The sequence below is a fragment of the Solea senegalensis genome, linkage group LG1, assembly GCF_019176455.1.
Source record: "Solea senegalensis isolate Sse05_10M linkage group LG1, IFAPA_SoseM_1, whole genome shotgun sequence".
NCBI lineage: Eukaryota > Metazoa > Chordata > Actinopteri > Pleuronectiformes > Soleidae > Solea > Solea senegalensis.
In genome coordinates this window covers 29,733,571-29,759,670 of record NC_058021.1, presented here as the reverse complement: position 1 = coordinate 29,759,670, position 26,100 = coordinate 29,733,571, and the positions used below count along the sequence as shown (strand labels likewise).

Here is a 26,100-nt window from a genome sequence, read left to right as displayed (position 1 = left end):
CACAATGCATCACTGCAGCTTACAGCCCTGCCACTGGTCGTGAAGGTAAATATGTCTGTCGCGTAGCCGCTGTTCGGTCACTCGGATAACGTTTGGACTGGCCCCACCGCTAAAATAGTACAGACTCAATGCAAGCCACATCTGTATAGTGAGACTCCGAGCGGTACGCGCAGTGCACCATGTCATCCAACGCTCAGGGTGAGTACCGACAAGCCTCTTTTGCTCGACAATGCTACGTTAGCTCTGTGGTTAGCCGAGGTAGTTAGCATTGGTAGCAAGCGTTAGCCGCGAACAGTGGATGAAAACACAGGTGTTATGATTGTAAGCCACATCGTTATGTTTTGCTTTCCCCTTAAATAATACACGACAAACGGATCTTATGTTTAGCATATTTATTTCACGGCCTTCATCCACCGTTAAAGGTAAACAATCACTGGTGCAGTGACAAAAGGCCGCACATCAGACCTCGGCCATGTTTAGCCAATAGGGTTAGCTCTATCGTAACGTTTAACGCCACCAGTTGATTTAGGTTTTAACTTGCCAATTAAGTGGTGAAGATAAATGTATTATTCTATATCACACTCTTACATTCGCGCTACCTTCTAGTCGCTGGCTAACGACAACATGTATGTATATCATATTTCTGGTTTGTGGTTGTTAGCATCTGCGTTTGTGAATATCAGTAGCTAATTAGCTATTCTGTCAGTGGAAAAGGGCCATTCGAGCGTCGTGATTGTCCTATGAATGCTACCCTTGATATAAAATGTGTTGTACGCTTTTGAATCGAATTGTGGCTCCACATGTCGTCTGCTAACCTTGACCCGCGCAAGAACGAACAATTCCTGGCAGAAGCTTGTGTTTTTGTTATGTGGTTCTTGGTGATTTATGTAATACTGTCCTTGCCGCCAGGGTTGGCGAGTAAATGCATGCCCAGTACTGTGTTGTGTTTTTATTCCATGTTTGATTTGATATGTAGTGGCAAAGCTACTCATTGACCCATACAATATTCACAGTGTTAAATACTGTAAAAACATATATGAATAGTTCATTAGAAGCAGCAATAAAACCAACGAATAAATGATGGAATCTCCCACCTGACAAGTTGTAAACTGTAAAAACATATATGAATAGTTTATTAGAAGCAGCACTAAAACCAATGAAGAAATGATGGAACATTTACATTCCATCCCCATGCAGGGTTGTTTCCAGTGTTATTATGAGTATATTATGGCAATGGTTGCAACAAATATAATTGAACAGAACTGTGTTTGAGCAATTAAACAAACATCAAGTTGTGCCAGTTTCACTTTCCTTTTTGTACAATTATTGCAAGCTTAGAGACTGAAATATCATTTAGTTTTTTTATATTGATCTTGCAGATATTCGGTATCTATGTTAAACAAGTTGTCTAGATGTATAGTTTATGTAATTTACATTCAATCTACTCGATAAGAAACATCGATGTTCTCAGACTTGAACATTTATTGCCTACTGAATGGCTATGGTAATTAAGCATAATATATCATATGTCTTTTTCATGCGTGGTAGAAAAATAAAAATCAATGTGAACATTGAAGATGCGGAACTGGTGCCTCAAGGGCTCTGTGTGTTGAGTGTTGCAGTAATTTAGCTCTGTACAGCCTGATTTTTTTTCTAGGTAATCAAAGTGGTGACAGAGGTTGCCTTTTCCTGTTTGAGAGTTTGGTGCTGTTTAACGCTTTGGGCAAAGTGCTGTCATTACCGAATGTCCTTTACATAATGGAGTGTTTTTATATTAGACCAACATATATTTTTAGATTGAATCCTGGCCAAATCATTGACTTCATGTTCAAGTCAGTAATATTTATTTCCCAGACAAGGCACTCTGACATGTCACAGCAGGGCATGTGCAGGTATAAAAACTAAAAATAACATCTGAATTTGCTTTAGCTGCTTTGGTCTCAGTGTTCTGGTATTGTGCATGCAGGGCTCTCTGTCACACTGTCATGGCTGAAACATATATGCCATCTCCTCTGCAGTTGTGTTCACACTGCTCACAAAATAATTGGGTTCATATTTACACAAGCCACACTCTACTATGCCGGCGATGCCATTGCTCTCCGACACTGTAGTAGGCACTGTGTAAAATTGCACAATAAGCACACAGAAGAAGACAACTTGATAAGTGGCGTCAGATTGGCCTTTGTTACAATGTTTGCGGTGGTTTTGGCCTCATCATTGTATAGCCAGTTTTTTGCTTTTGTGTTGCATATTAAGTCTGCTTGTTTTTGTTATGCATAGATTTTCAGTGTATTTCAAGAGAGACATATAACATTTGTATGACATTTGTCTGGCTGCAATTTATATAATAGCTCAGGTGTGTGGGTCATATGCTTGTTGGCTTCAGAAATATGCACCAAGCCTTGTTGGGACACAAAAAATAATGGTATCAGTAATACCCTATTTTCCTGCTATATCGGGCTGCGTCTTTGTGGTAGCACTAGTATTCCAAATGCCATTGAATGCAAGGTTGAGGAAACCTACAAAATAAGAGCATATGACACCTGAGGCAGAGGTATTTCTTGTTGCTGTGTCAGCTTTGTTATCAGCAGCTAAAAATTTATGGCCATGACGGTGATAAGAAATTCTTAGCGAGAATCAGGTGTAACTTACAAACGTGCTGTCAACGTTAATTAAGATTTTAGCCTGTACATTTATAATTTACTGCTGTTAGGACGTTAACTTGTTTCTACTGCTTATCATATTGGTGAATATGATGTTACTTGTTTTTAAGTATTTGATGTTAAATACTATTACTGTAGCCCATTACTTTTGTATGACTCTTCAAGCAAAACTTCTGTTTCAGATGAGGACTTTGATGAGTATGACAAACCTGGTGCTGAGCGGTTCCGCAGGAGGAGAGGTGAAGACGATCTCCAGAGGTAAACAAATTTCTCATGTTCTCATGACCACAGGAAGAGTGTTGTACTGTTGTACTTAATTTGGAAAAAGTCATATCAATTCATCTAACCTGCTATTGGTTTTCGTTGCTTTCTAAAAGTGATTTGGAAGAAGAGCTGTTGGAGGATGATTGGTTCTCAGGTAAAAAGGTAAGATCAAAGAAAATCCCTTTTTGTGTGTTCACCAGCAATATTTGGAAAGTAACATGAACAGTATTGGGTGTTATTGTTTGTTGATAGATAGATTTAGTAAATAAGTGAGCAGTGGGTTTGTAGCAGGTGGCTCCTCCACAGGAGGAAGTGTTGATATGAACCTGGAGGAAGTACAGTGGACAAAAAAAAGAACTGTTGACCTGCCCAGATTGCATTCACCACATGGGAATAAAGCATCCTTTGGGTTTGGAGGTGGTGCACTGCCCCCACACTTTAGACACACACACACACGAGGAGTGGAACACAATGTTTAAAGATAATGTTTCTATGTTTTTGTTTCAAAAGCCCTCTGAAGCATCAGATGAAGAGTTGAATGATGACCTTTTGCAGAGTGACGATGATGATGTAAATATGAGGTAACCAGTGTTTTGTACAGTACTGTGCAAAGGTCTCAGGCCACCATTAGATTTGTTGCTTTAGCGATGCTTTAATGATCACAGTGTAATTGTTTTTTAACTCTTACCCTTGAACAATCGTCCAATAATGGCTGTCTTGAAATTGGAGTGGAACTGTAATTAATGTTATTGGTAACTTTCACAATTTGACAGACATAAATACAGCAAAGCTGGTGGTGTCCTAAGACAGTATTGTTTTAATGGTAATACAAATAAGCTCCTCATCATACCTCATGTTTGTTTTCTGAATGTTTGTTTTTATTTAGTGGCCAGGATGTGAGCCTCAATGCAACATATAGCCTGGGCAGATCCTACGTGCAAGACAACTCACAGGAAGCAAACTACACAGATGCTGGTGTGAACCTGGGTGCAGAGGGCTATGAAGAAGGTGATGTAGAGGAGGAGGAGTACCAGCAGGAGGAGTACACAGAGGAATATGGGCATCATGACAACGCAGAGATGCCTGAAGACCAGATGGATTACACAGGAGAGCTCGCTGAGGGTGAAGATGGCTACCAGGATGTGATAGACATCCAAATCAATGAACCATTAGATGGTGAATTTCAAGTGAGTGTTCACACTTGCCTCGTCACATGTGAAAGCGTTTAGATCCATTCACACGCGCGCGCACACACACACACCCACACCTTCCCACTTCTTTTTCTCTTCAACTCTATTGCAGCCAAGAGATAGTGTCTGTTTTCTTGTCTCACTAAAGAGACAGTCAGGACTGAAAATCTATTCAGGAGAAGGAGATGTAGGCTGGCGTTTTTTGGTGGGGGAAGGGGAGGATCCAATTCATTATCACTTCCTGCCAGTTCATTTCTCCATCTTGCTGACAAAGTTTGTGTTGACAGCTTGTTTGGTGTGAAGTAATTCTCTGCTGTCGCCTCTAAATCCCCGTGCCATTGTGACCTTGGGCCCTGTATCTTTTGGGGAGTAAGAAGCTGCTTTGTGTTGAGATGTGCTGCCAATCGACGGAGGTTAATGTGGGGGGCTTTTATCTCAGGCTTTAGGCTGGATCTGATAAAGTCTCATGCAGGTGAAAAGATTATTGACCTTCCCGGGGACACCTCATACAGTTTTCTAATGATTGATGTGAGTTTTCCCTTTTATTCGCTTCCCTTCCCTCTTAGCCCAGACTCAGGATCAAAGATAAGATGAGATCCATGTGCAAATGTCCATTATGGTCCATTTACCAAGGTGTGATGGTGTTTGTCACCTGACGGAGATATATTACCTTCCCTCCTTTCTCCAAACAAAGATAAGATGTTGACCTTCTTACTGTGAATTCACAACACAAGTGGATGTCTATTTTGAGTTTGAGAAAAAATGTCTGCTTGTGTGGGTGTGCATTTGTATTATGTGTAGCTGTTAACAAGGTCACAAAACTGCCTGGCCTCGACATTTTGTTCATCACGGTAGTGACTGAGTTCTGGAACAGTTTAAAGGATTAAGCTGTTGAGTTCCCCTGGGGCAGTCTGTCCATCTATCAGGTTTACTGAATGTTTTTTCTTTTCCACATTAATATGTGCAGCTGTTTTTCAGGTTAATGGAGCGCAACACCAAACACCATTGTGTGACCTACAGTCTGACCTTATTTAGCAATGTATTTGCCTCAGACTCTGTTAAGCAGATAGTATGTTTGGAAGAACTAGTAACTGCTATATCAGCTGTGCAGTGTTTTTCTGGATATGTATTGATGTTTATATGAGGCTATTGTCTCTTGACGTGAACAGAAATTGTGTTATGAGTTGGGGGTAAAATGATTTGTCATCTCCCCGAATGTTTGCATCTGTGCAGTGTTTTTGGCATGGAGTCATGAACTCGCCGTGTGGCCAATAACCAAGTGATTTGCGAGGAGTCAGTCTATGATATTTTCACCATCATTGAAGCGGGGAGGAGTGTTTTTATCTGCGCCTGAATTTCTGTATATCATGTCAAACATTTACATCTCATTGAATTTCAAATGCTGTCTGGAATAGTAATGAAGCCTTGCTCCCACTGTTATGGTAATTTGGTTGGGAGGGGGGTGCTTCCACAATGCCTCCCCAAAATCCTCTCTATAACATTTCAATGTTGCTTTTATGCTATATGCTGTATGATTTCAATCTTAACGTTTCTCTTTGTCTCTTCATAGATATTAAGAATCATCATTGATGCCAGTGATATTTATTTTAGCCACTCAAAACATCTGTTCTCATTTCTTTACGTTGTATTGTCATAACATATTCCATATGCTTGTATATTGTAAAAGAATTGCTTGGCAGAAATAGATGTCGACTTCAATAGAAGCACGCTTAAGAGATTGTGGATCAGCAATGGCAGAAATGCAGTCGGTCATTGTTGATCCTTATCAGTGCCTTGTTATTGCTTTACATATCAATATGTATTATCCATGTGATCTTTAAAGGATAATGAAGATCAAACCTCCTATGATGATGAACATGGAGTCCAACAGGGGGTGGCCCCCGAGGAGGAAGAGGAGGAGGATGTGCCGATGGGGGGAGAAGAGCAGCAGGAAGAGGAAGAAGCTGCAGAGACCTCGCAGGTTTTTGATACAGAGGTTCGTGAACACCTTCCACAAAAAAAACCAAACACGTTTTGTTACTGTAGACTGAATGCATTAGAATCTTCTATTTCATCATATATTTAACAGACAGCTAACTCATGCTTTTCCTTTATCTGTCAATACATTACCCTTGGTTGTAGCCCCGTGTATAGGCCTCCCGTATTTATATTTATGGTGCATCCAGAGCTTTGAGCTTCATGTTTAGTTTTCAAGTTTTTCCAGACTAATTATGTAAATTCAAATAAAATGTTTAGTATGTATAGTATATTGGTAAATTGTATCTTTCATTTACTGCAGTTTCTCTAATAACACCCTATTTGAAGAACCAGCCATTTGGTTTCATGTCATACAAGAAAAGATAATCTAATTTTAGAAGCTGAAACCAAATCTCTTTATATTAACAAAATTGTGGACAGATTTCAGATGACTATGGATTAAATGGCTAATTGTTTTTGGCACTAGACCACGGGAGAAACATGTCTCATGTGATGCACTGCAGATTATAGTTAGGTGATTAAACAGTTGTTTTTGTTTTTTACCCCTTTGAAATGTCGTCAGGTTGAAAATGAAGCTTTGCCTGAAGAAGAAACAAAGGAGGAATCGGATGAAGAAGATGAGGAGGATGAAGAGTCCGGTCGTCTGCGGTTCAAATCTGAGAGAAAGGACGGCGTCGTTGTGCGCTTGGCTGATGCAGGCAATAATCGCAGAAACATCCCTGAAACACTAGGTAGTAATGTTATTGACCATTGATCCATTGACAAGTTAATTTAGAGTTATCTGTAATACATTTACAATAATGTTCTCAAACCAAGATAAAGTTTTACTAGATTGTAAATCTAAGTGCTTTGTTTTTCTGTTCTATGTGCCATCAGAACTATCGGAGAAAGCCAAGCAAGATCTGAGGGAGTTTGAGGAACAAGAAAGGCAGAAGAGGCAGAACCGTTATGGTGGACGAGGGGGGAGAATAGGCGGAGGAGGAAGAGGAGGCAGAGGAAGAGGAGGCTTCCCAAGCTTTGGAATGGGAGATTTTAGAGGAGGACACAGAGGAAGAATGAATGACAATCGGATCCCTTTAATGGGAAACATGGGGATGCAGGTAAACCACAGTAAACTCTTCCACCTGAACAATATTACATTTATTATCTGTTTGGCTACACAGAAAATAATGCAGAGCTTGGTACTGAACAAGAGGCTTTTAAAAGATTTAGAATGTTCAGAATAGCTTTACTTTTTAACCTCTTGTGTTCATCACATTTACAGCAAGGCTGAATGGCTTTGTACTTGAAATGCGTTTTGTGCACTGCTGATCTCATCACTGTCTCCACCTCGTTTGCACATGACAAAAGTCAAAACTCTTTGCCTCCCTGGATCAGTGTTGATATATGGATTATAGCAAAGCATCTGGCAGTAGTCTGTTTAGGCAGTATTATACAAATTAAATTTGTTCTTTGCCCTGGATTTAGCATCTTGTAATCTTTTATTATTTGAAATCACTTCATGCATTTAATCCCTCGATTTACAGGTCTCATCAATTCATGTAAGACCTCTCAAAAAACCTTAAGTCTGTGTTACTTAAATAAAACAAACTATTGAAGATGATCCTCACAACAAGCTCAGGAATAGTCATCATTATCATCAACTTTAACCATGAAAGACACTATTTTCAATCTTTACATAATATTGATTTGAATAAATCTATGCCTTTTAGTAGGTCTGCATTATGTAAAAGTGCACACAACAGGGTTTTATACGAGTTAATACGCTACAAACCTAAGGTACTATTGTGTCATAATTCCTGCCATGGTTGCATGACCGTTCTCTTATATTTATTAATACAAATTGATTCCGTAACCACTGAATTAATGCGCCCAATGTTTATGTGTATCCTTATATATTTTAATTGTAGGAATTAGTATGGCTGCTCGTGTTGGTATTTGTTTTATATTCATAATGGCTGTACCTCACTTTAAAAGTTGTGTTCCCAAGATAACCTTTAGTTTTATATCACTATGTAATTTACTAAATAAAGAAAATATTCTCTCTTAATCTTTAGGGGAGACGTTAACTAAACCATGTTAGAATACCATCCTCAGTTTTGCTGTTGAATTGACTTGTTGGCATGTCATTGCATGGCTGCAAGCTATGATATCAGAATCTTCCCAGAAAGAAATGTGTTTTGACAGGTTGTTTTGGTTTTCCCTCCTCTCCGTTTCCCCATATCCTTCCAATTAGCAGCAATCCTCCCGAATGCCTCCTCCTCATCAGCAGCACCTGCAGTCCCAGCAGCACCACCCTTCGCGTCCAAGAGGCCCTCCTCCTTTCCAGGATCTTGGCCGCCCACTGGCCCAGCAGCCCCTTCAGCCCCTCATTCCCCCACACATGAGTCACCGCTCCCCATCGTTGCGCCCCCAGATGGAGCCACCACCAAGAATGATGAGCTCCCCGCCGCCCAACTTCCCCCAGCATCACCAGCAACCTCCACAGCCTAAAAACATCCACATTAACCCCCATTTCAGAGGTCCCACATCCTCCTCTGTACAAGGTAACTTGATTAACCATCGCTCAGAATGCCTTTCTTATTTAACACAATTGACGTCAATGGCAGTTTTTCTGGAGTCGCCACAGTCACCAGTCTGTGATATTAAAATCTTTGATCTCAATCAGCAATTCTGACACCTATGCAATAGTGAGGTGATTTATTTAGTAAAGAAAATGCTCCTAATTATAATTTTTACGTATGTAAATGATATACCGTGATCTCTGATCTAACTCGGGTGTTTCAAACCTCAGATCAGAACCCCATTTTTTGGTTGCCGACTGTCTCCACAACCTTTTTGAGGCTTTGAAGTCTGTGAATGAACCCATGAGGCTTCAAACAGGAACTGAAGCGTATTTGTTTATTCATACCTCCCAAACTACACAGACTGTTGTGCAACCAACAATATGCCAGTATCAAGAAAAAAAAAACACAAGTGACATCATAATCTACTTGACGCTTTGTTTTTCATTTTTCATTATGACAAACGCGTTAACTGTGTTTTTACGTCTTCACATGCTTCTTGTGTGTAGATCGAGACATTTTGTGCCACAGTTGTGTCATTTGTTGTAATTATTTTGGGAGAAAGGGGAGCATTTGGTTTGATGCAGCACATTTACCTGCAAAAGCAAACATGACAGAATTCTGCTAACTGAGAAATTACATTCAAAGGGTGTATGAATTGCAATGAAAGAGTGATTAATTGTGCACCACCATGCTCTCAAGTTAATTATTTTTGTCCTCGGCATTGAAGTAGATGTTTCTAAGCACTTGCTATGAAAAGTTGATGTCATTGTCATTTACCACTCGAGAAGATGAGAAAATTGAAAAGATTCATCATCTTTGTTAAGCATAAAACCCCCAATATTTTTTCCCAAATTGTCCTGCCTTAATTTATCAGTAAAGTCCTCAGCTGAAGTGTATAATGCTGTTTTGGCAGTTATCCTTTCACTGTCCCAAAAGGTGTGTAGATTAGAATGTCATTTTGTTGCTTGGTTGAATGACAAGTGAAAAGCTCTCTCAGCCAGTAATGGGCTTATCCTCATTTTTTTTTTCCTGGCGGCATCACCATTCCATTCCCTGAGATGGGTTTATCTGGACTGTCTGTCCAGGCCAAGATTGAAATTTTGTTAGTAAAGCATGTGTGTGTGTATGTGGGGGTGTGGGTTTGACTCCTTAGAGTAAGACATGTTTTGGAAGATCAGGGATTGCCTCTGGTCATGATTAAATGTGTGTGAGTGTCTGTATATATGTCTATGCTTGTTTATATATTTATTAAATTGAATGTTTTCCAGTTGTGGATGCTCACACACAATTACAGTAACCCTTATTTTGAAGCAGCATGCCAGCAATGTGGAATTGCAGTCACTGTGCCAGATGGTATCGAACAGTATATATCTTATTGTTTTTTATTTGTTGTTTTTGGCATCATTCTAAAGCCGTTTAATGTTTCTTTGAGCTTTGTTTTCTGTGCTCAGCTGTTGAAAGATGTGAGGAGTAACTCCGAGATATTGAAGACATAGCATGGAGAATGTCTAATGATCTCTTCCCTCTCTACTGTTACCCCCTCTCTACCTACTACCCCTCATTTTCATTTCTCTCTCCCTCCTCCCACCACCCCTCATTCTGTTTCTCTCTCTCTCATTGCAGTGCCCTTGATGCCTCCTGCTCAGAGCCAACCCAGACCTGCTGTGGGTCCTCAGAGGTTCCCTGTGAGTAGCAGCTGCTCCTCTCTTTCCCTTTTGCCTCACTTTCTCGCCCTGTCCACACGTTTAGCATTCTATTTTGTGAAGCTAATATCTCTACAGCAATTAGACTGTCCTTCCCTGACCAAATACTGTTAAAGCAAATCTGTAAACATTGATATGACTCTGGCTGCACAACTGGAAATGCATGATAGTGGCTTTAGGCAGTAGACTTTTGGAGGTCGGAGCTGCAGTGGCGCGACTTAGTTAGCAACTCTTCATGGATGAGCCGGGGCTCAGGCTAGCCAGCTTGGCACATAATAGAATTGTGAAACCAGGATATATTGCCAGTTAAAATTCACTTTCCACAAGTTTGTGTCCCAAAGGCATGGAGGTCTTTTTTGAACAGTGTTTGAATTAATGAAACATCGTAGTGGTTTGATATGGTTGGGTCGTGAGCCTCCCGCCTTTTTGCACTATATGTTGGGAAGGCTGAATTTCATGTCAGAGAAAAGGGATCTTAAGTTGGTTATTTCTTGGAAGAAAAGGTCCTTTATTTCACTCACAAAGAATCCATCCGAGAGATGACAGAAATGCCTTTAAAGTAATTACTGTATTGAGGGAAATGGCTCGCCAGCAAGTTAGCCAAAGTGCCTGAAGTTACTCCGTCCTTCTAGTTAATGATGCCCAGGCATCAGGTGCTCCTGGTACTGACTGACACTTTCCTGGAAAGTACATTTTATATGGATTTATGCAAATCAGCCAGAGCAAAATTGCTGCATCCAATTGCATTCATGTGGATTTACAACCTTGTTGCCAAATGAACCAGACTTTCACACTGGAGTCAATTCTTTTGTCAATTTTTTTTATTTTTAATTACCTCTTCCATCCTTCATTGTCGGTAACATATTATCCATCTTCCCCGAGGTCTGAGGTAATATTAGATATTGATAGCATGGTCACAGGGAGTTGTTTTGGCTCTTATCCCACAGTAGAAAGTGGAGTTGGAAGGCTACTGGCTGATGAGTAACATAGTGTTAGATTCCCCAGCTGTCAATTGCATTTAGGCTGCTGTTGCCAAGGACACAATTTGAAATGCAGGTGACATACCAGGCGGCAACATTCCATTTTCCAGTGGGCACCTGATTACTCATGATTATCATACATTATCATCCCATCAAATTTAATTGTTAAAAGACCAGGCAAATGGGGGGACATTGCCTCTAGTATTGATGCATTAAATTTCTTCTTGTGGAGTCTGGTTTTAAATATTAATTTCACTGCTACTTAAAGGTATTTAAATATTTAATCCGTTTAGATAATGGCATTCAGTTTAACCATGAAACAGAGGTGCCAGCAACTACGCTAGTTGGGAAAATCTTCAGCTGTCATTTCTAGTTTTCAATACCTTTTTGCTCATTATGAATGTCTTATTGTGCTCTTTGTAATTAAATTCTTCATTGGTGATGATTGTTAACGCCTCCTTGAACAGTTTCATCTAGGCTATGGAGTCTGAAAACAAAGACAATGCCTGAGGTCTGTGTAGCTTTTAATATGAAACTCTGGAACAATGTTCTGACTGATTCCTTGAATCTCTGACAACTGCCCTCTATTATATTTGTCTTGGTTATCCTGTCACTGCTTAGAGCTTTCCTAGCATCGGTTACATGTTAAGCACTCTGCAGCCTTTTTTTTTTTTTAAAAAAGGATTAGAAGTGAGGGGATGAGCCGTGTTATTTTAGAGGTATTATATGGACACTGGAGTCCTCATTGTGCAAACCTGTCTGTCTGACCTTTTCAAAGAGTATGATTGCACCCCCATTGAGATCCCTCTGTTTTAGTAAGCCCTCTTGATTATTTTCTGTTAAGCAAGTTTTTGGGACCTTGGCCTTCTAGCTCTCTAACACCTCTTCTCTTAAATACCAATACACAGCAGCAGAATAAAGATGGATTAAGCCTTGATAGCATCTTAAGTAATTTACAATAGGCTTGGAGGAGGCATGCAGCCCATTTGTGGAAGTGCCACATGTTGAATAGCAGGTTAATGTTTCAACAGAGATGGATGTTTAAAAGAATAAAGAGACAGTTATGAAGGCGATTCAAGCTCCAAAGAGGGATTAAAGGCTTGTTATCTAGTTTTTCTTTGAAGGTAGATGAGGAGTAAGGTGCTTGCAGTGAAAGCTGTCACCTATGCAAAATAAAAGTAAATAAATAAGTAAAACGAAGGTGAAACAAAAATGTTGGCACTTAACCCCTTTTTAGTAGAGACAGGCTTTAATTCAGGCTTTTGCTCACAAATTCATGCTAAAAGGGTTTCTGTGTGTCTTTTTAATGATCCTGGCCCTTCAATTACAAACACATCCTACTCAGTGCAATACTCCACAGCAAATTCCCATTCTTCATTTGTTTAATTTGTTTGTGATGATTGAGTCCCCAATATGGCCTATAATTTATGAGTTTTCTGTTTTCTCAGGGACCGGGAGACTTCCAGCAGCGCATGCCTGATAATTTTGGTCAACCCCATCGGCCGCCTCATCACATGGAGCCCTATAGGAACCAGCCACCTCAAGGACCCCCGGACAGGGAGCCCCTCTTTATGCCGGGTGAGTCTCACACCCACACATAACAAGGCTTACAAAGCCCTCTTATCATAATGTTTAAATCAACTTGACATCAGCACTGGCACTATATCTACAGGGGATGCTGCTAGCGTTCTCCTGCTGCTCTATTAGCTGCACTCATGTTAAATGCATGTGTGTATATATACATCTGAATGAGCCTTGGAAAGTTGAAACATGTATTTAATGTATATATTGAGAATTTTCTTTCACCGCATTGATGCATAAGTAAATACAAGTCACTTGGTTGTTTATCATTTCATCATGATAGAGTTGTCTTTCTTCTTTCCATTTCCTTAACACGTTACATCTGGAAAGGGAGGTACTGATGTTTTGAAATTGGCTCACAGCACAAGAAACTGACATCTCTGTTTCACTGTTTGGTCTTCCCCGTATTGACACAGAGCGCGCAGAGTCGACACGTTTTCCAGGGCCGCACATGTTTGATCACCCAGGCCCCAGCCCTCTTATCAACAGCAACATCCACCAGCAGCAGCAGCTGCCTGGACCAGGTCACATGGGCTTTGGACCACCAGGTCCAGCTTTTAATCAGCCAGGCCAGGGCCCGCTAGGTCTGTTTCCAAGAGAACCCCCAAGACCCAACCACCCGCCCCACCAGGGTCACCAAGGGATGATTGGCATGAATCAACAAGATGGCCTCCCTAACCCGGCCAGACCCTTCATCAGCCCTCGTCAGCCGTTTGGTCAGCAAGGGAACCTTTTTTCCTCTCCACCAGTTCAGTTTGGGATGCAGGTACGACTAAGAGTAAGTGATTTTTTTCGAACTAATGACTGTTCTGTGTCGCTGTGACTTTAAAACAACAAAAGGGTGCTGCCTGTATATTTTTTTTGTATTTGCATGCTCTGTGATTGCATTTTCTTTCTTTTTTCTATTTTCTCTTGCCTTTGACAGACTTAAAAAAAAAAAAACCTGATGTACAATTCCTATCCAAGGAATGTATGAATTTTTTATACAGATTATTAATATGGTTGTGTGCAAGAGTGATGACTAGAGTACTGTACACATGAATAAGCTTCAGTAGTTATCATATTCACTACTACTGAAGCATTACAGAAAAAACACTCATGTTTGTTTGGCATCTCAGACGTACACGAGCTCCCTCTACTGACTGAATCGCTGTTGCAGTCAAACATGTGGATACATGAGGATGCAGGTTAATTATATACAGAAGATGGTGACTGCAAAGGCTGTATCTCAAGAAGAAAATATGAGTAGAAGCCTCCTGTTCTATAGTTTTATAATCTACAAACTGGATAATACAGTATTTGATGGTCATTTCAAACTACGGCTGCAGTGATTAATCGATTATTAAATTAATCTACTTTGATAATCATTCCAATCAGTTTGGGTGTTTTTGATAGTTAAAACAAGCTCTCTGAGTTTTGAGCTTCTTAAATGCGAATATTGTCTGGCTTATTTGCTCCATATAAGAAAGAAATCATTAAAATGTATTTGTTTTGGTTGGTGGACAGAATAAGACTTATGAGACCACCATTTCGAGGTTTGGAAAACGCTGGCGAATATTTCAGCATTTTATGGACCTAACCAGTACTTGATTAATTGAGAAAATAATTGACAGATTAATCAATTCTGCATTTTACTCATGTTGTGTTCTTTTTTGTTATTTCAGGGTCTGATGCATGGTCCCCCCGTTTCCCAGCTTCCACATCACGATTCACTGTCGCCCCATCAGTCCATGCACCACCATCAGCAGCATCATAGGCAGGAGTTGCCTCATCATCATCATCCTCATCATCATCATCAGCAACAGCTAAATCTCGGCGAGCCTCGCCCCATGATGCACCATGGCCAGAATCCATTCCATCAACAGCAGGGGCACGGTAGCCCCAGGCAGATGACTCCCCGTCCTCAGAACCCCCAACAGCGCATCATGTCCAACAAGCAGAGGATGGTGAGATATTTCCATATTAATTTATTAGCTCTTTTTTTTCTTAATCACACTGGGTCTGATTTATATCAGTGTCATTCAATTTGTATGTATTACTCTATCGCAATCATAGATGGAAAGATAGGACACTTTATTAATCCTTTGCAGGAAATTACAGTTGTTATAGTTGTTCATTCACATCAAATCACACATGAGAGCACATCTGTAATCTAAAAAAGAAATAATCTTCAAAATAATTCCTTACTCATGGAAAAATTACACAGTAAAAGATGTAAATGTATATTTAATTATTAACTCAACAATTATAAACTCAACACAATTTTTTTACATTCTGCCTCTTCAGAACACGCCTCTCTCCAAGCAGATGCAACCGCGCAACAGCAACCTACGGGAGCTCCCCGTAGCACCTGGCAACACAAGTATGAACACTGCCCACCCGCTCTCCTCCCCCGCTGCCAGGCCTGTTGCCAAGGCAACACAGGGGGTGCGTCCCGGACAGAACATTCAGCCAGTGCCTGACCATGGCAGAGGAAGAGGCCAAGTTGTTGCCAAGACTAAATTGCAGCCCGGGGGAGTGGGCAGAACAGTGGTTCGCAAGGAAATCCCAAGCACACCATCCAGCACAGAACCACAGGTCAGTTTTATTTTTAAACTTGGGGAAATTGTAACATAATTGACTTCATTTATGTAATGCACAATTGTTTTTTGTAAAGGTTTTAGTACCATTTTCTGTTAAATTCACTGACTCTGAAATTGTAAGATCAACTGAGCTTATCAGTGTGCTGAGAAGGACTCCCATTTATTAAACCTAATCATAAGGTTGTTAACAATACTCTCCTTTCATTGAAAAGAGCAGATCAATACTATTGCATCTTTCTCTTGGATTTTGACTTTAATTGCTTTTGAGTGTTAGGCCACGTAATGTGGTTGAGAGAGCCCCCCCAGAGGAGTGGAAACACATGCAGTGATATTGTCAGCTTGTGTTTTGTGCCACAGGATCCTAATGAGGATGAGGAGACTCGGCAGTACCGTCTCAAGATCGAGGAGCAAAAGCGTCTGAGAGAGGAGATCCTGAAGAGGAAGGAGATGCGACGGCAGATGCAAGCCGGCGTCAGAAAGAAGGAGCTGCTGGATAGGCTTAATTCCCAGGCACCCAACACTCAAAGCCAAGGCCCCACTTCGCCGATTCATCCTGCACCGCAAAATCAGCAAACACCACACCCTGTGCAGCAGCAGCAGCAGCAGCAGCAGCAGCAACCGCCAGAATTTAAACAGCAGCCTGAATTTAAACAACACCAACAGCAGCAGTTACAGCCACAACTACAAAGACCGTTTCCCCAGAGACCCCAACAGTCCATAAACCAGCCATTAAAGAATCCCAATCAAGAGACACCCATCCCTCCTAATGGTGCTGCTCAGACTGTTACACCACGTCCCAATGTCAAAGCACGCCTGCAGATGGTGAAAGGTGGCACTCCACTTTCACAAATACCAGGGCCAGGTCCACAACAAAATCAGCTGCAGCAGCAACAACAAAGGACAAGTGCTGTGCAGAACATAAACAAGCCCATCACTCAGGTCCAAAAGAACATACCTGTAATTCCTTTAGCGGGCCCTGGCCATGCTCAGGTTCAGAGTCAAGAACCTAAACCTGGAGCAAAAAGAACTGTGATGCAGCGAGCCAAGAATTCTGGTATCGACAGTCAGCCGGTGCCGCAAAAAGTCAGAGTCTTCAAACTTTCAGGAGCGGTGAGCATGTCGTTTTATTTTAATTCCACACTTTCTTGTTTTGGTTCGGCATTTATCTTATCTTCTACAAGTGACACTAACTCACTGGGGAAACTTGATAGTTTTGAAATGAAATGGTTGAAATGCCACTGATTGCCCTCACACTATCTATTTTGTAATCTAAAAGATATCTAACCTATGAGGATGACAAGATGATGTCTGTGTCATTTTGGCAAAATTGATCTGTTAAGAGTTTCCTCTCTTAAGCTGTGGTACCTGGTATTTAAGCCACAATGCCTTAACATACACTTCACTCTGGAACCACAGAGTAGTATGACATTTATCTGTAGAGATGGGGACACCCCGTCACTGCTCTTAAAGGTTGGTATCCCCTTCTTTAAGGGCACGGAGTATTCTTCAAATAAAAAGACAGAAGCTTTGGAAAGGATAAAATAAGAATGACAGTCACACTGACAAAGTCCAGATTTACCTTCTATTTTATACCCACTTGATACTGCTGTGGCCTTAATTACACATTAATCTTTATTGAAAAACCACAAAGGCATGCATGTTAAACATTCATACTTGTCACTGATGAGGCATGTTGGTGGGATGTGATAGTATTTGAAATAAGCCTCTTTCCGACTCCCATCCCAGAGGATCAAGCCGCAGAGCCAAAATCGCAGGCTGGCTGCAGATGAAGATAACTGGGTGTCAGTGCCTTAATGGAAACCTGTGCAGTGTTATCTGATGTACTGGAAAAAGGGGGAGTGGGATGTGAGGTGGTGAAAGAGAGATGGAAACATAAGGACACAGCTAAGGCCTGTAGCCTCAGTGAAAATAAGGTTCTTGAGATGCTCCCTCTTCCACATTGTACTGCTGTCATCAATGGGAGCTTTACAATGTTATCTCCTCTCTTCTTTATTTTTTCTTGCTCTCTCTCTCCCTGCGTCATCCCTCAGTTGCTTTTTTTCCATCAGCCCATCTCTCAGGTGCATGGCAACAAAAGAATGCCAATCCAAGAGCTTTGTAATTAATCTTTCTTGGTTGAAGGGGGAGCAACATAATACCTGTGTAAGAAAGTTGCCACTTTTGAGGATTTGGATTTGTATGGCTTAGGCACACAGATAAGAGGCAAATTATATTTTCATCAAGGATAATACAATGCAGCGCAAGACACAAAAGCTTGGTAGAAGGGGGGGAATAAGGGGGATGGGGTGCGCATCGAGCTGCTGTCGTTCCAGTGTAATGCAGCTTAGCATTTGACGGGTGCAATCAGGAGCCGTGATTTCTATAGGAGGGATTAATCCATTTACTCTCAACTGGGGACAGGTCAGAGATATCGCCTCTTTTCTTCCCCTGTATTGATCTGTCACATCTCTCCGCAGAGTCGGGAAAGGGACGACCTTCAGTTCCTCCCCGCATGTCAACAGAGTTGAGCTGTGACTTTATTTGATAATGAGAACATCACCTTGTTGGGCTGATCTTTATTCCCCACAGCCTGTGTGATAGGGATCCACTTCCAATGATGGCACATTTTCAGTTTGCTTTGCGGACATGGTCTCTCTTGACAACTTGACATTTTCTTTCATGTTAGCAGTTATTTAAAATAAGTGTTTATTTTAATCAGTGCTGTCCTTCATTATCATCCAGACTGGGAAAGGACCTGTGGCCAGTGGTGTCCCAGTCCAGCAACAAGACACCTGTGCTGCAGCTGCTGTAAATCAGGGTATCCAAAGGAAGGTTACCATGGCAGGACAGCCGCTACAGGGACCGGGTGGAACACCGCAGGCTTGCCGAGGGGGCATGGGCAACCCACAGCAAAACAGGGTATGTTATAAATGGGCACCCACAGCCCTCTATGCAATCCTTTCATCTGAAATATATATTTATATGAATCGTGCAGAGTGTAGGGTAATGGCAGTTCTCATATGAAAGAAGCCAAAATGTCTTGGGTAAAGTTGTCCTGTGCCACCGGTGCTTCCCTGGCATCGAGTTGACATACCAGTCGAGCAGTGGTGGTAATAAGACAGGACAGTATGCCAGGTGCAAGAGTATTGACAAGCTGAAAGCAGTGTAACACACAGGGCTACACAAGGTCCCCTGGCCTCTTTGCACGCCTGTCACCACCAGGCTGCTGTCACACTTACCACACTCACTGATGCTGACAGGGTAAGGCTGCCACCATAACGCTTGCATGGCTCCTCTCCCTGTATGTTTCCCCCACCCCCAACAAACACACACTCTACCTCATCCTCCTCCTCCTCCTCCCCCCTTGCTCTGCAGCTAAAGAAATGTACCTCTCACTCATAAGCTCATACAAAGATATGCCGTGCATCATGCTGTGATATTGTTCTTTAATGTACAAATATAAGTCAATCATGTAAAAGTGTGCCGTGTCTGAGATGCGTGAGAGGAAATCGTAGCCTTTCAAAAAAATTGAATGTGCACTGAGAAAAAACAAAGACACTTCCCACATGTTTGAACACAGGATTAAATCATCAACATGCCTGTTAAAGCAGTCGGTATTTCCCCCGCTTTTCTCCATACCCCTCCCCCCCGTGTTATTTGTCCCCCTCATGACGGCAATTTTCCTTCACACCTGGCGTTGGTTGGTGTAGGTTGTCGTGTCGGGCCGGGGCCGAGGTAGAGGGGGTGGTCAGATGGGTCGTGGTCGTCCAGTGTCCACCAGACAGAGCCCAAGACTTGCAGAGAGCCAACGTTGCACTGTGTCCATAGAGGGACTCTCGTCATCCACAACTGAAGCTCAGCTGAGGAACCTTCTCCGATCCATCGGCCCCATACAGGTCGGTACCTGACCTTTTTAAGTTTGTGAACTTCACTTCTTCTATACTTAAGTTTAGTATTCTAACTAACATAATTCTCTGCAGTCCTACTATGGATAATGTTGTAACTAATAGTTTAACTATAATGTAATAGCTAAAACCACATTATTTTTTAGATTTTGGCTTAATATCTAGTGAAATATAACATTTATTTGTAGCCACCAGTCTGACGGAAATAAAGTTTGGTTAGTGTGATCTCATAGCGCCCCCTGTCGTAGTGATTTAGGTAGTGAATGAGTGTATCAATTTTCCTTCACCACCCTCACTCCCTCTTGTGGATAAGAGTTGTATTACATATTTGTTCTGTCTATTGCAGATGTTTAATATGATGCCCCAGCAGAGGAAAGCAGTTGCCAAGTTTTCCAGTCCAGAGCACGCAGCAAATTTTCAAATGAGCTTCCACAGGTAATCGATACCCCTTCTTTTCATCCTCCTGTATACACGTGCCAGTTTAAAGATCACACGTTGCAATAGGTCCTTTATATCCTGCTTTGTGGAAAATGTAGTTTCTGTACAGATTGAGTAGCTCAGAATCTGAGGAGTTGGTTCAAACGCTATTATCACCATTATCTCACAGGCACATGATTGATTTGTCCCACATTGATGTGTCGCTGATTGATGGATGAGGAGCACAACAGGTCCCGCTTCAAGACATCACTTTCCCCACCCGACATGGGCTCTTCTCGTGCACGGCTCCTATACTCGGCATAGGAATATTTCCTCTGGCCTTTGGGTGTCACTCCCAATCAACGTCTCTGCACTGGAGCATCATTCATCATTTGTATCTTATCAACGTGGAACAATGAACACAACGACTTTTGCTCTGCGCTTACCTGTGTACAGCTTTGTCTTTCTGTCCATTATTGTAAAGGGGGACTGGAGAGACACTGGACAGTTGATCCTACACTGATGTAGTTTGTGAAGATCCTTCATTGTGCAACTTAAACGGACACTTAGTAGAATACATCATGCGATAATGGTTGCTCCCCTCTTCTGTCAGATTCATAGGAACAAAAATGCTAAAAGTACACAAAAACTTAATTTTCCTAATGTGAGAAATGCTGACTATTTTGATAAATTTTTACTCATAACTCCGCGGTTGGTTTACATGCTGGAAATGGTTGTAGTAATAGCCTGTAGATGGCAGTATTTCATTACTTTTGGAGCTAGACGTTTTCCAACCCAAGCCCCAAAGCTTTCAGGTACAGAAGAGTCTCGGAGCAGTTATTGGGTGAATTGCACCACCTAGTGGAGAGCTTGTATACTGGCACATTATGTGGATGATTGAACAGAGGACACATGGTAACAGTGGCTAAAATTAAATTAGCACTGGGTGTGAAGATGAAGATTTGTTTCCAGTTAGCTTTGGGAATTGTGAACGTGTAGATCTTGTGGTGCGTTAACTTCCTTTGCTGGTTCTCAGAAGATAAATGGTTCACATGAATGATAAGCTGGTTAAAGGAAGCAATCTCGGGATATTTGCTCTTCAGTGAGAATGTTGTATGGTCTTTTATCTGTTAACATTGGACTGTATTTTGGAAAATGCCTTTTGGGTTTTAGTTGTGTGGCTAATTGTTAAGCTGGTTTGAGCGTTCTGATTTGTGCCGAGTGTGTTTGTGAGGATTTTTATGATTACGTTATTAAAGAATTATTTTTGGAATTTAATAGTTGGTTCAATAGACAGAATTTTGTCACCGTTTTGAATATGCTTGTCATTATTTGAGCCAGGATATAGTTTGGCTGACTGTCGGTTAATAATTTGACGCCTTTATCCGCCTTTATAACTTGAAATTTAGGGATTTGGACAAAAATGCCTTCACGCTAATCTACAAATGGAGTTATTTTGCAGTAAACCAGAAAATTAATAGAAACTACCCAACACGATTAATACCCCTTATCATAACATATGTGTTTATTGTAGATTCTGGCCTCTGAAGAACAATAAGGATTATTTTAATCCTACTCTTCAGATTTCTTTTCAAAGTTTCAACTCTTGAATTCTCTGCCATTTTAGATAATTAAGATATAGCAAATTTGTTTTTCCCATAATTCTATTTTTTTCCTTCATCTCACAAAACATTTACGAAGACTTGTAAAAACTGAAAACGTTTTTTTTAAACAGTCATATTATTCTTCATCCTTGTTTACTGGTAACGGAGTGAAACGTGTACTTTAAGGGATGTGATGCAGCAGGAAGGTGTGGGGGCAACTATTATCCACATAGTGACCATGTACATACATAGACCAGAAGCTGAACTCAACATTATCCTGTTTTTTTCCTCCCCCTCTCTCCCTCTTTTCTTTTTTTTTTTATAGTTACTCTACACTCATATTGTATCAATTAAATGTTTTATATGTAAGTATATGCTCACGTGTCCAGGCATACGTCAAGTTTTTACAATTGTTTTTGTTTCGAATTTGGAGCCAAAGTGACTGGACCACATTTCTGTTTAAGACGTTTGACAACACGTTGAAGGCAAAAACAAGTAAATAAAAACATGGCCACATATACCGTGAATATGCAGGTATGTTTAGCTGGTCAAACTTTAGCCCAAAGATGTGTGGTTTTGTGTCATGTCCATGTGTCTGGTGCCTTTTACAATTAAGTACTCTTTTTTATTTGTGCCACATGTTTTATCATTTATAAAAAAAATACAGGGGGTATAATCTATAGCCTCCTGGGTCCACATGTCATATATGTACCTTTAAAAGCAATTACCAATTAAGAATCAGTGCACAACTCTTACTAATTGTTGAAAGACTTGAGAGAATTTGGCTAAAAAAAAATGCTACCTCATAAAGATTAAGGGGAATGCCACTGAATTCTGTTTGATCATTATAAAGGAGACATTTTCGTCTGTAAATTTGACCTTGGTGTCACACAAATGTGCAGCCCCCTCCCCCCCGACATGGGAAAGATGTAGGAATCGGCTTGGTGCTAACTAACACGCTCCCATATACTGTCATTGGCTGGTTAACATGTTCAAATCCATATTTCTTTTTTAATAGAAGTATCAAAACCCTTACCCTAAGGCTGTGCATCTGGGTGACATCACAGATAAGCTTCTCTGTACTGAATATGTTCAAAGTAGTTCATCAGTGGTTCACGAGCACTTGCATTGTTGTTTTTAGTGGCATTCCCCTTTTAATTTAAGACATTACTTGAACTAGTTAATCTATTTAGGTTGAAAACAAGTTGCACGCAGTGATTCTTACCAGTGAACATCACTGGACTCGCCGAATGATTTGAAGTAACATCCTTTTTTAACTCCTTTTGTGAAATTTTAAGGTTGTGTGTTTTGTATGTTGTACACTTGTTCTAAATTTCTTCATGTTTTTAATCTTTTTTTAATTTATTATGTTGAGCGGCACTTTTTTTGTTCTCTTTTCCAATGTGTATGTTCATGTTGTGGATTACAGTTGAACTTTAATGTTGTGGTAAATCCTGTGGATTTGTTAAGGTAATGGCAATGCCACTAATAGTGATCCTATTATTATAAGACATCTTGTCTTGTAGTGCGAGAACAGATTCATATTGGATCTATTTTGTTCCTTTTATATTTAAGGTTTTAGGTATGATTATCTTTTCCTCAGTAGTTTTTCCTGGAGGAAAATGGTGCTCACTTTTACACCTGTGTAAAAATAGTCTATTTAATGAGCAGTGTTTCATTGTTCCAGAAGGGTAATGAGACGCTTAATCCACAAAGTCTCATCAGTCTAATGGGTACAGAGCTTTCTTGTGCTGCGTAAGAGATGCTGTATTTGTTATTGCTTCTTCATGACTGGGGTCAAATGTGCAACACAAGCTGGCTCAATACTGATTTCAAACTTTCTTTCCCCCAACAGGTCCACTCAGTGATTAAGGTTGCTGGGATTTTGCAGACTTGACCGATTCAATAACTACTTCATTTTTTTCCCCTTTTCTCCAGGTCACATCCAGAGCAGCAGTCATCAGTCGGAGTAGTTGCAAAATGAACAGCCTGTACCAATGGTTTGACATGTTTATAGCAAATCAACAAAGCAAAGGGTATAAATTGGCCAGTTTAACTGGTAAATGATAATGATAAGCAGATTTGTTTCAGTCCCGCAGACTGCAAACTGTCTAATATCAGGTTTTATTTTATTTGTATTCATTTGTTTTAATGTATGATTATGAATCTAGTTGGAGTGTTTTGTTGATGTGCTAAAAACAAGCTCATTGTTCATGTATCACTCATGTAATCACTTACGGCTGGTCATTTGACATTTGTGTTCTGCTGGTATTTAAACATGTTTTATCTGATGTGCGTTTTATTTCTCAGAATTCTCAACAGTTAAAGTTACAATAATGTTCAGTCTTTGCCTGTTTGTCTCGTTGCATATTGTATGAGTAAACAATACATCAGATATTATAGTTTTTTTTACCAGCAAAATTGGTAACAGACTGTCATTTTGTAGTGTTACTACAGTCCAAGTATTGATTACATGAGTGTTATAAATGGATCAGGCTGGATCATGTGAAACCTCTGGTATGGTCCAACACGTCTGAGGTTGTAGCAGCACAGGTGTTTTGTTTGAATAATGGTTTATTTCATCTTCAAGAAAAACAACCTCTTAGATTAACATGTTAATTTTCAGCAGTGTACTGGTGGGACGAGCCATTTACTGTCTTTATCTGTGCCTCTGCGGCGTCACTCTTCCTACTTTAACTCACTTCACTCTGTGGATGTTTGTTTTTCACAGCAGCGCAGTTCGCAGCCTTTGGATGAAGACTTTAATTGAGCTTCCTTCCCCTCACTAAATAGATGTTAGAGTTTTGGAGCCATCTGCTTTTCTCGTCATCACCACCTCTTCCTTTTACAGTTCTTCATCTTTTCCCTGATGCAACTTTTGTTGTTGAACGAACTTAAGACTTCTGTATCAAGCAGGTTGGCCTGCCTGGATTACCATTGTTTGTTAGCCCAGTGGCTGAAGGTTTCCACCTCTGTGACGACATCCGGGTTTCACAGAGCAGACACTTAAACTCTAAAGCCACTTTATGGCTTTCACTGCACCAAAGGTCATCCCGGCCTCTTGATTTTCATTGTTTGGTTGGATGCTGAAAAAGACACTTCACTGGTTTCCCCCCATCTTGAACACTAGGGTGCACCAAAAATGACTGAAAGATCCAAACCTGTTCGAACTTTGACTGTAAAACCTTTGACAAAGCACCATGTTGTGTTTTTTTCAAAACTGTCGCACTGTATCGTGAAGTAATCATGTTTTTGTCTTGGAACACTTTGAAATTACTGAAAGTATTTCTGATAATGTTGACTGTGTTTTTGAAACAAGGCAAAGTGAATTTGAAAGAAACTCACTTACTGAGTGGAATTTGTTAAATTTTATACCAGAAAGAAAAGGAAAAATAAACTTTTTAATGAACGCACCATGGCTCAGACTCTTTCATTGTGGAATTGGGACTGACTATTGAGACCAATTACTTAAAATCTCATTCTCTCCAGTTTTAAGGATTATTTTCAGATGTGAGCAGATCAATACCAGTAGAGAAAGTGAGGAGTATCTTCCTTCTATATTGCAAGAAAAATAATGGTAAGAAAGAACATCACACGAGTAATGGAACCATATTTTCCATCTTTCCTGTCTTATTCATAAATTCCCAAGTGACTAACTCAAGGTAATGTCTGAAACAGGCAGGTCATTTGTCCTGACCAGTGGTTGGAGACGGCTTTTGGTGTGGACCTCGTTACGGCTGGTGAATATTTGATTTTTGTTTTCACTTTGCTGTTGGCAGAACTTTGAATTATTCAGATAATGCTGAGAGCAAAATACAAACATCAATGTTTGTGAAAGGGTAAAATTGATGGATGTGGATTGTGACCTGAATTTTACTGTTAAGAGAAGGAATAAAGTTAGTTGTGATGCTTTGAGAAAACTGTCCATGTATAGATTTCTCATCATGCTTGCTTGAGCAGTTCCGATTGTCATTGCTGACAAGTTGGACTTTTCCTTTTTAATTTTGGTGAAATTGGATTTCAGGACGAATCAACTGAACATAGGCTTGTTTGTCCATCATTATCTGCTGCATTTATTTAACTATAGTCTTGTTTTTAACATTTGGTTCCTTATTCAACTTAAAGGCAGAGAAAGTGATACTTGCTGAGGAACAAATCCTCAGGGATTTTCCTCTTCCCTTCAGCGTAAACACTGGTCTCACACTCTCCAAAGTAGAGTAAATGTTACTTGTGAAAAGAACTGAGTGCCGGCGCTTGCAGAACTATTTCAGAAATGGCTTGAGTTTTGTTTTCCAGAACTACGCCAGACTCTTCATGTTTGCAAATGTCAACGTTTGTAAAAGCCGTTGTTGAGCTACGGCAGACTGAGGGACCCCGGGGGATTAGCGGAGCCTCTGTTTACCTGCTCTTGAGGAATGCTGCCCTGCTCGGACGCTTTTGTATCTGTCAGGGACCCAAGGTCACAGTGCCAGGAGAGATGGGCTGCTTTGTCCCTCCTCAGAGTTTCCACCTCACAATATCAACAACACAACACAATGTGGGAGAGGGAAATGGAATTCCTGCTCATGTTGCAACAGTGTTCACAAACTCAGGTTCAGTGGCCGCCTTTTTTTAACCTTTGATGCATCTGGTGAAGGATGGCTGGG

The 26,100-nt window shown here is 40.7% G+C and overlaps 1 protein-coding gene across 3 annotated transcripts; it reads left to right on the top strand.

The window, feature by feature from the left end:
* Window positions 1-4: 4 nt before the first annotated feature.
* On the top strand, window positions 5-24,867 carry rbm33a (RNA binding motif protein 33a). Of its 3 annotated transcripts, none has more exons than XM_044024870.1 (19): window positions 5-198; window positions 2,846-2,921; window positions 3,041-3,089; window positions 3,438-3,508; window positions 3,814-4,114; window positions 5,961-6,113; window positions 6,678-6,846; window positions 6,992-7,215; window positions 8,355-8,661; window positions 10,306-10,367; window positions 12,814-12,943; window positions 13,363-13,724; window positions 14,611-14,892; window positions 15,233-15,523; window positions 15,886-16,638; window positions 18,271-18,447; window positions 19,239-19,424; window positions 19,780-19,868; window positions 20,041-24,867. In XM_044024870.1, the coding sequence occupies exons 1-19, from the start codon at window positions 180-182 to the stop codon at window positions 20,087-20,089; spliced, it is 3,750 nt and encodes a 1,249-aa protein (XP_043880805.1). In that variant the 5' UTR covers window positions 5-179; the 3' UTR covers window positions 20,090-24,867. The 3 variants fall into 3 exon arrangements, with proteins under 3 accessions (XP_043880805.1, XP_043880814.1, XP_043880796.1); XM_044024879.1 differs by having other exon boundaries at window positions 8,352-8,661; window positions 13,363-13,712; XM_044024861.1 differs by having other exon boundaries at window positions 8,352-8,661.
* The last annotated feature ends 1,233 nt before the right edge of the window (window positions 24,868-26,100 follow it).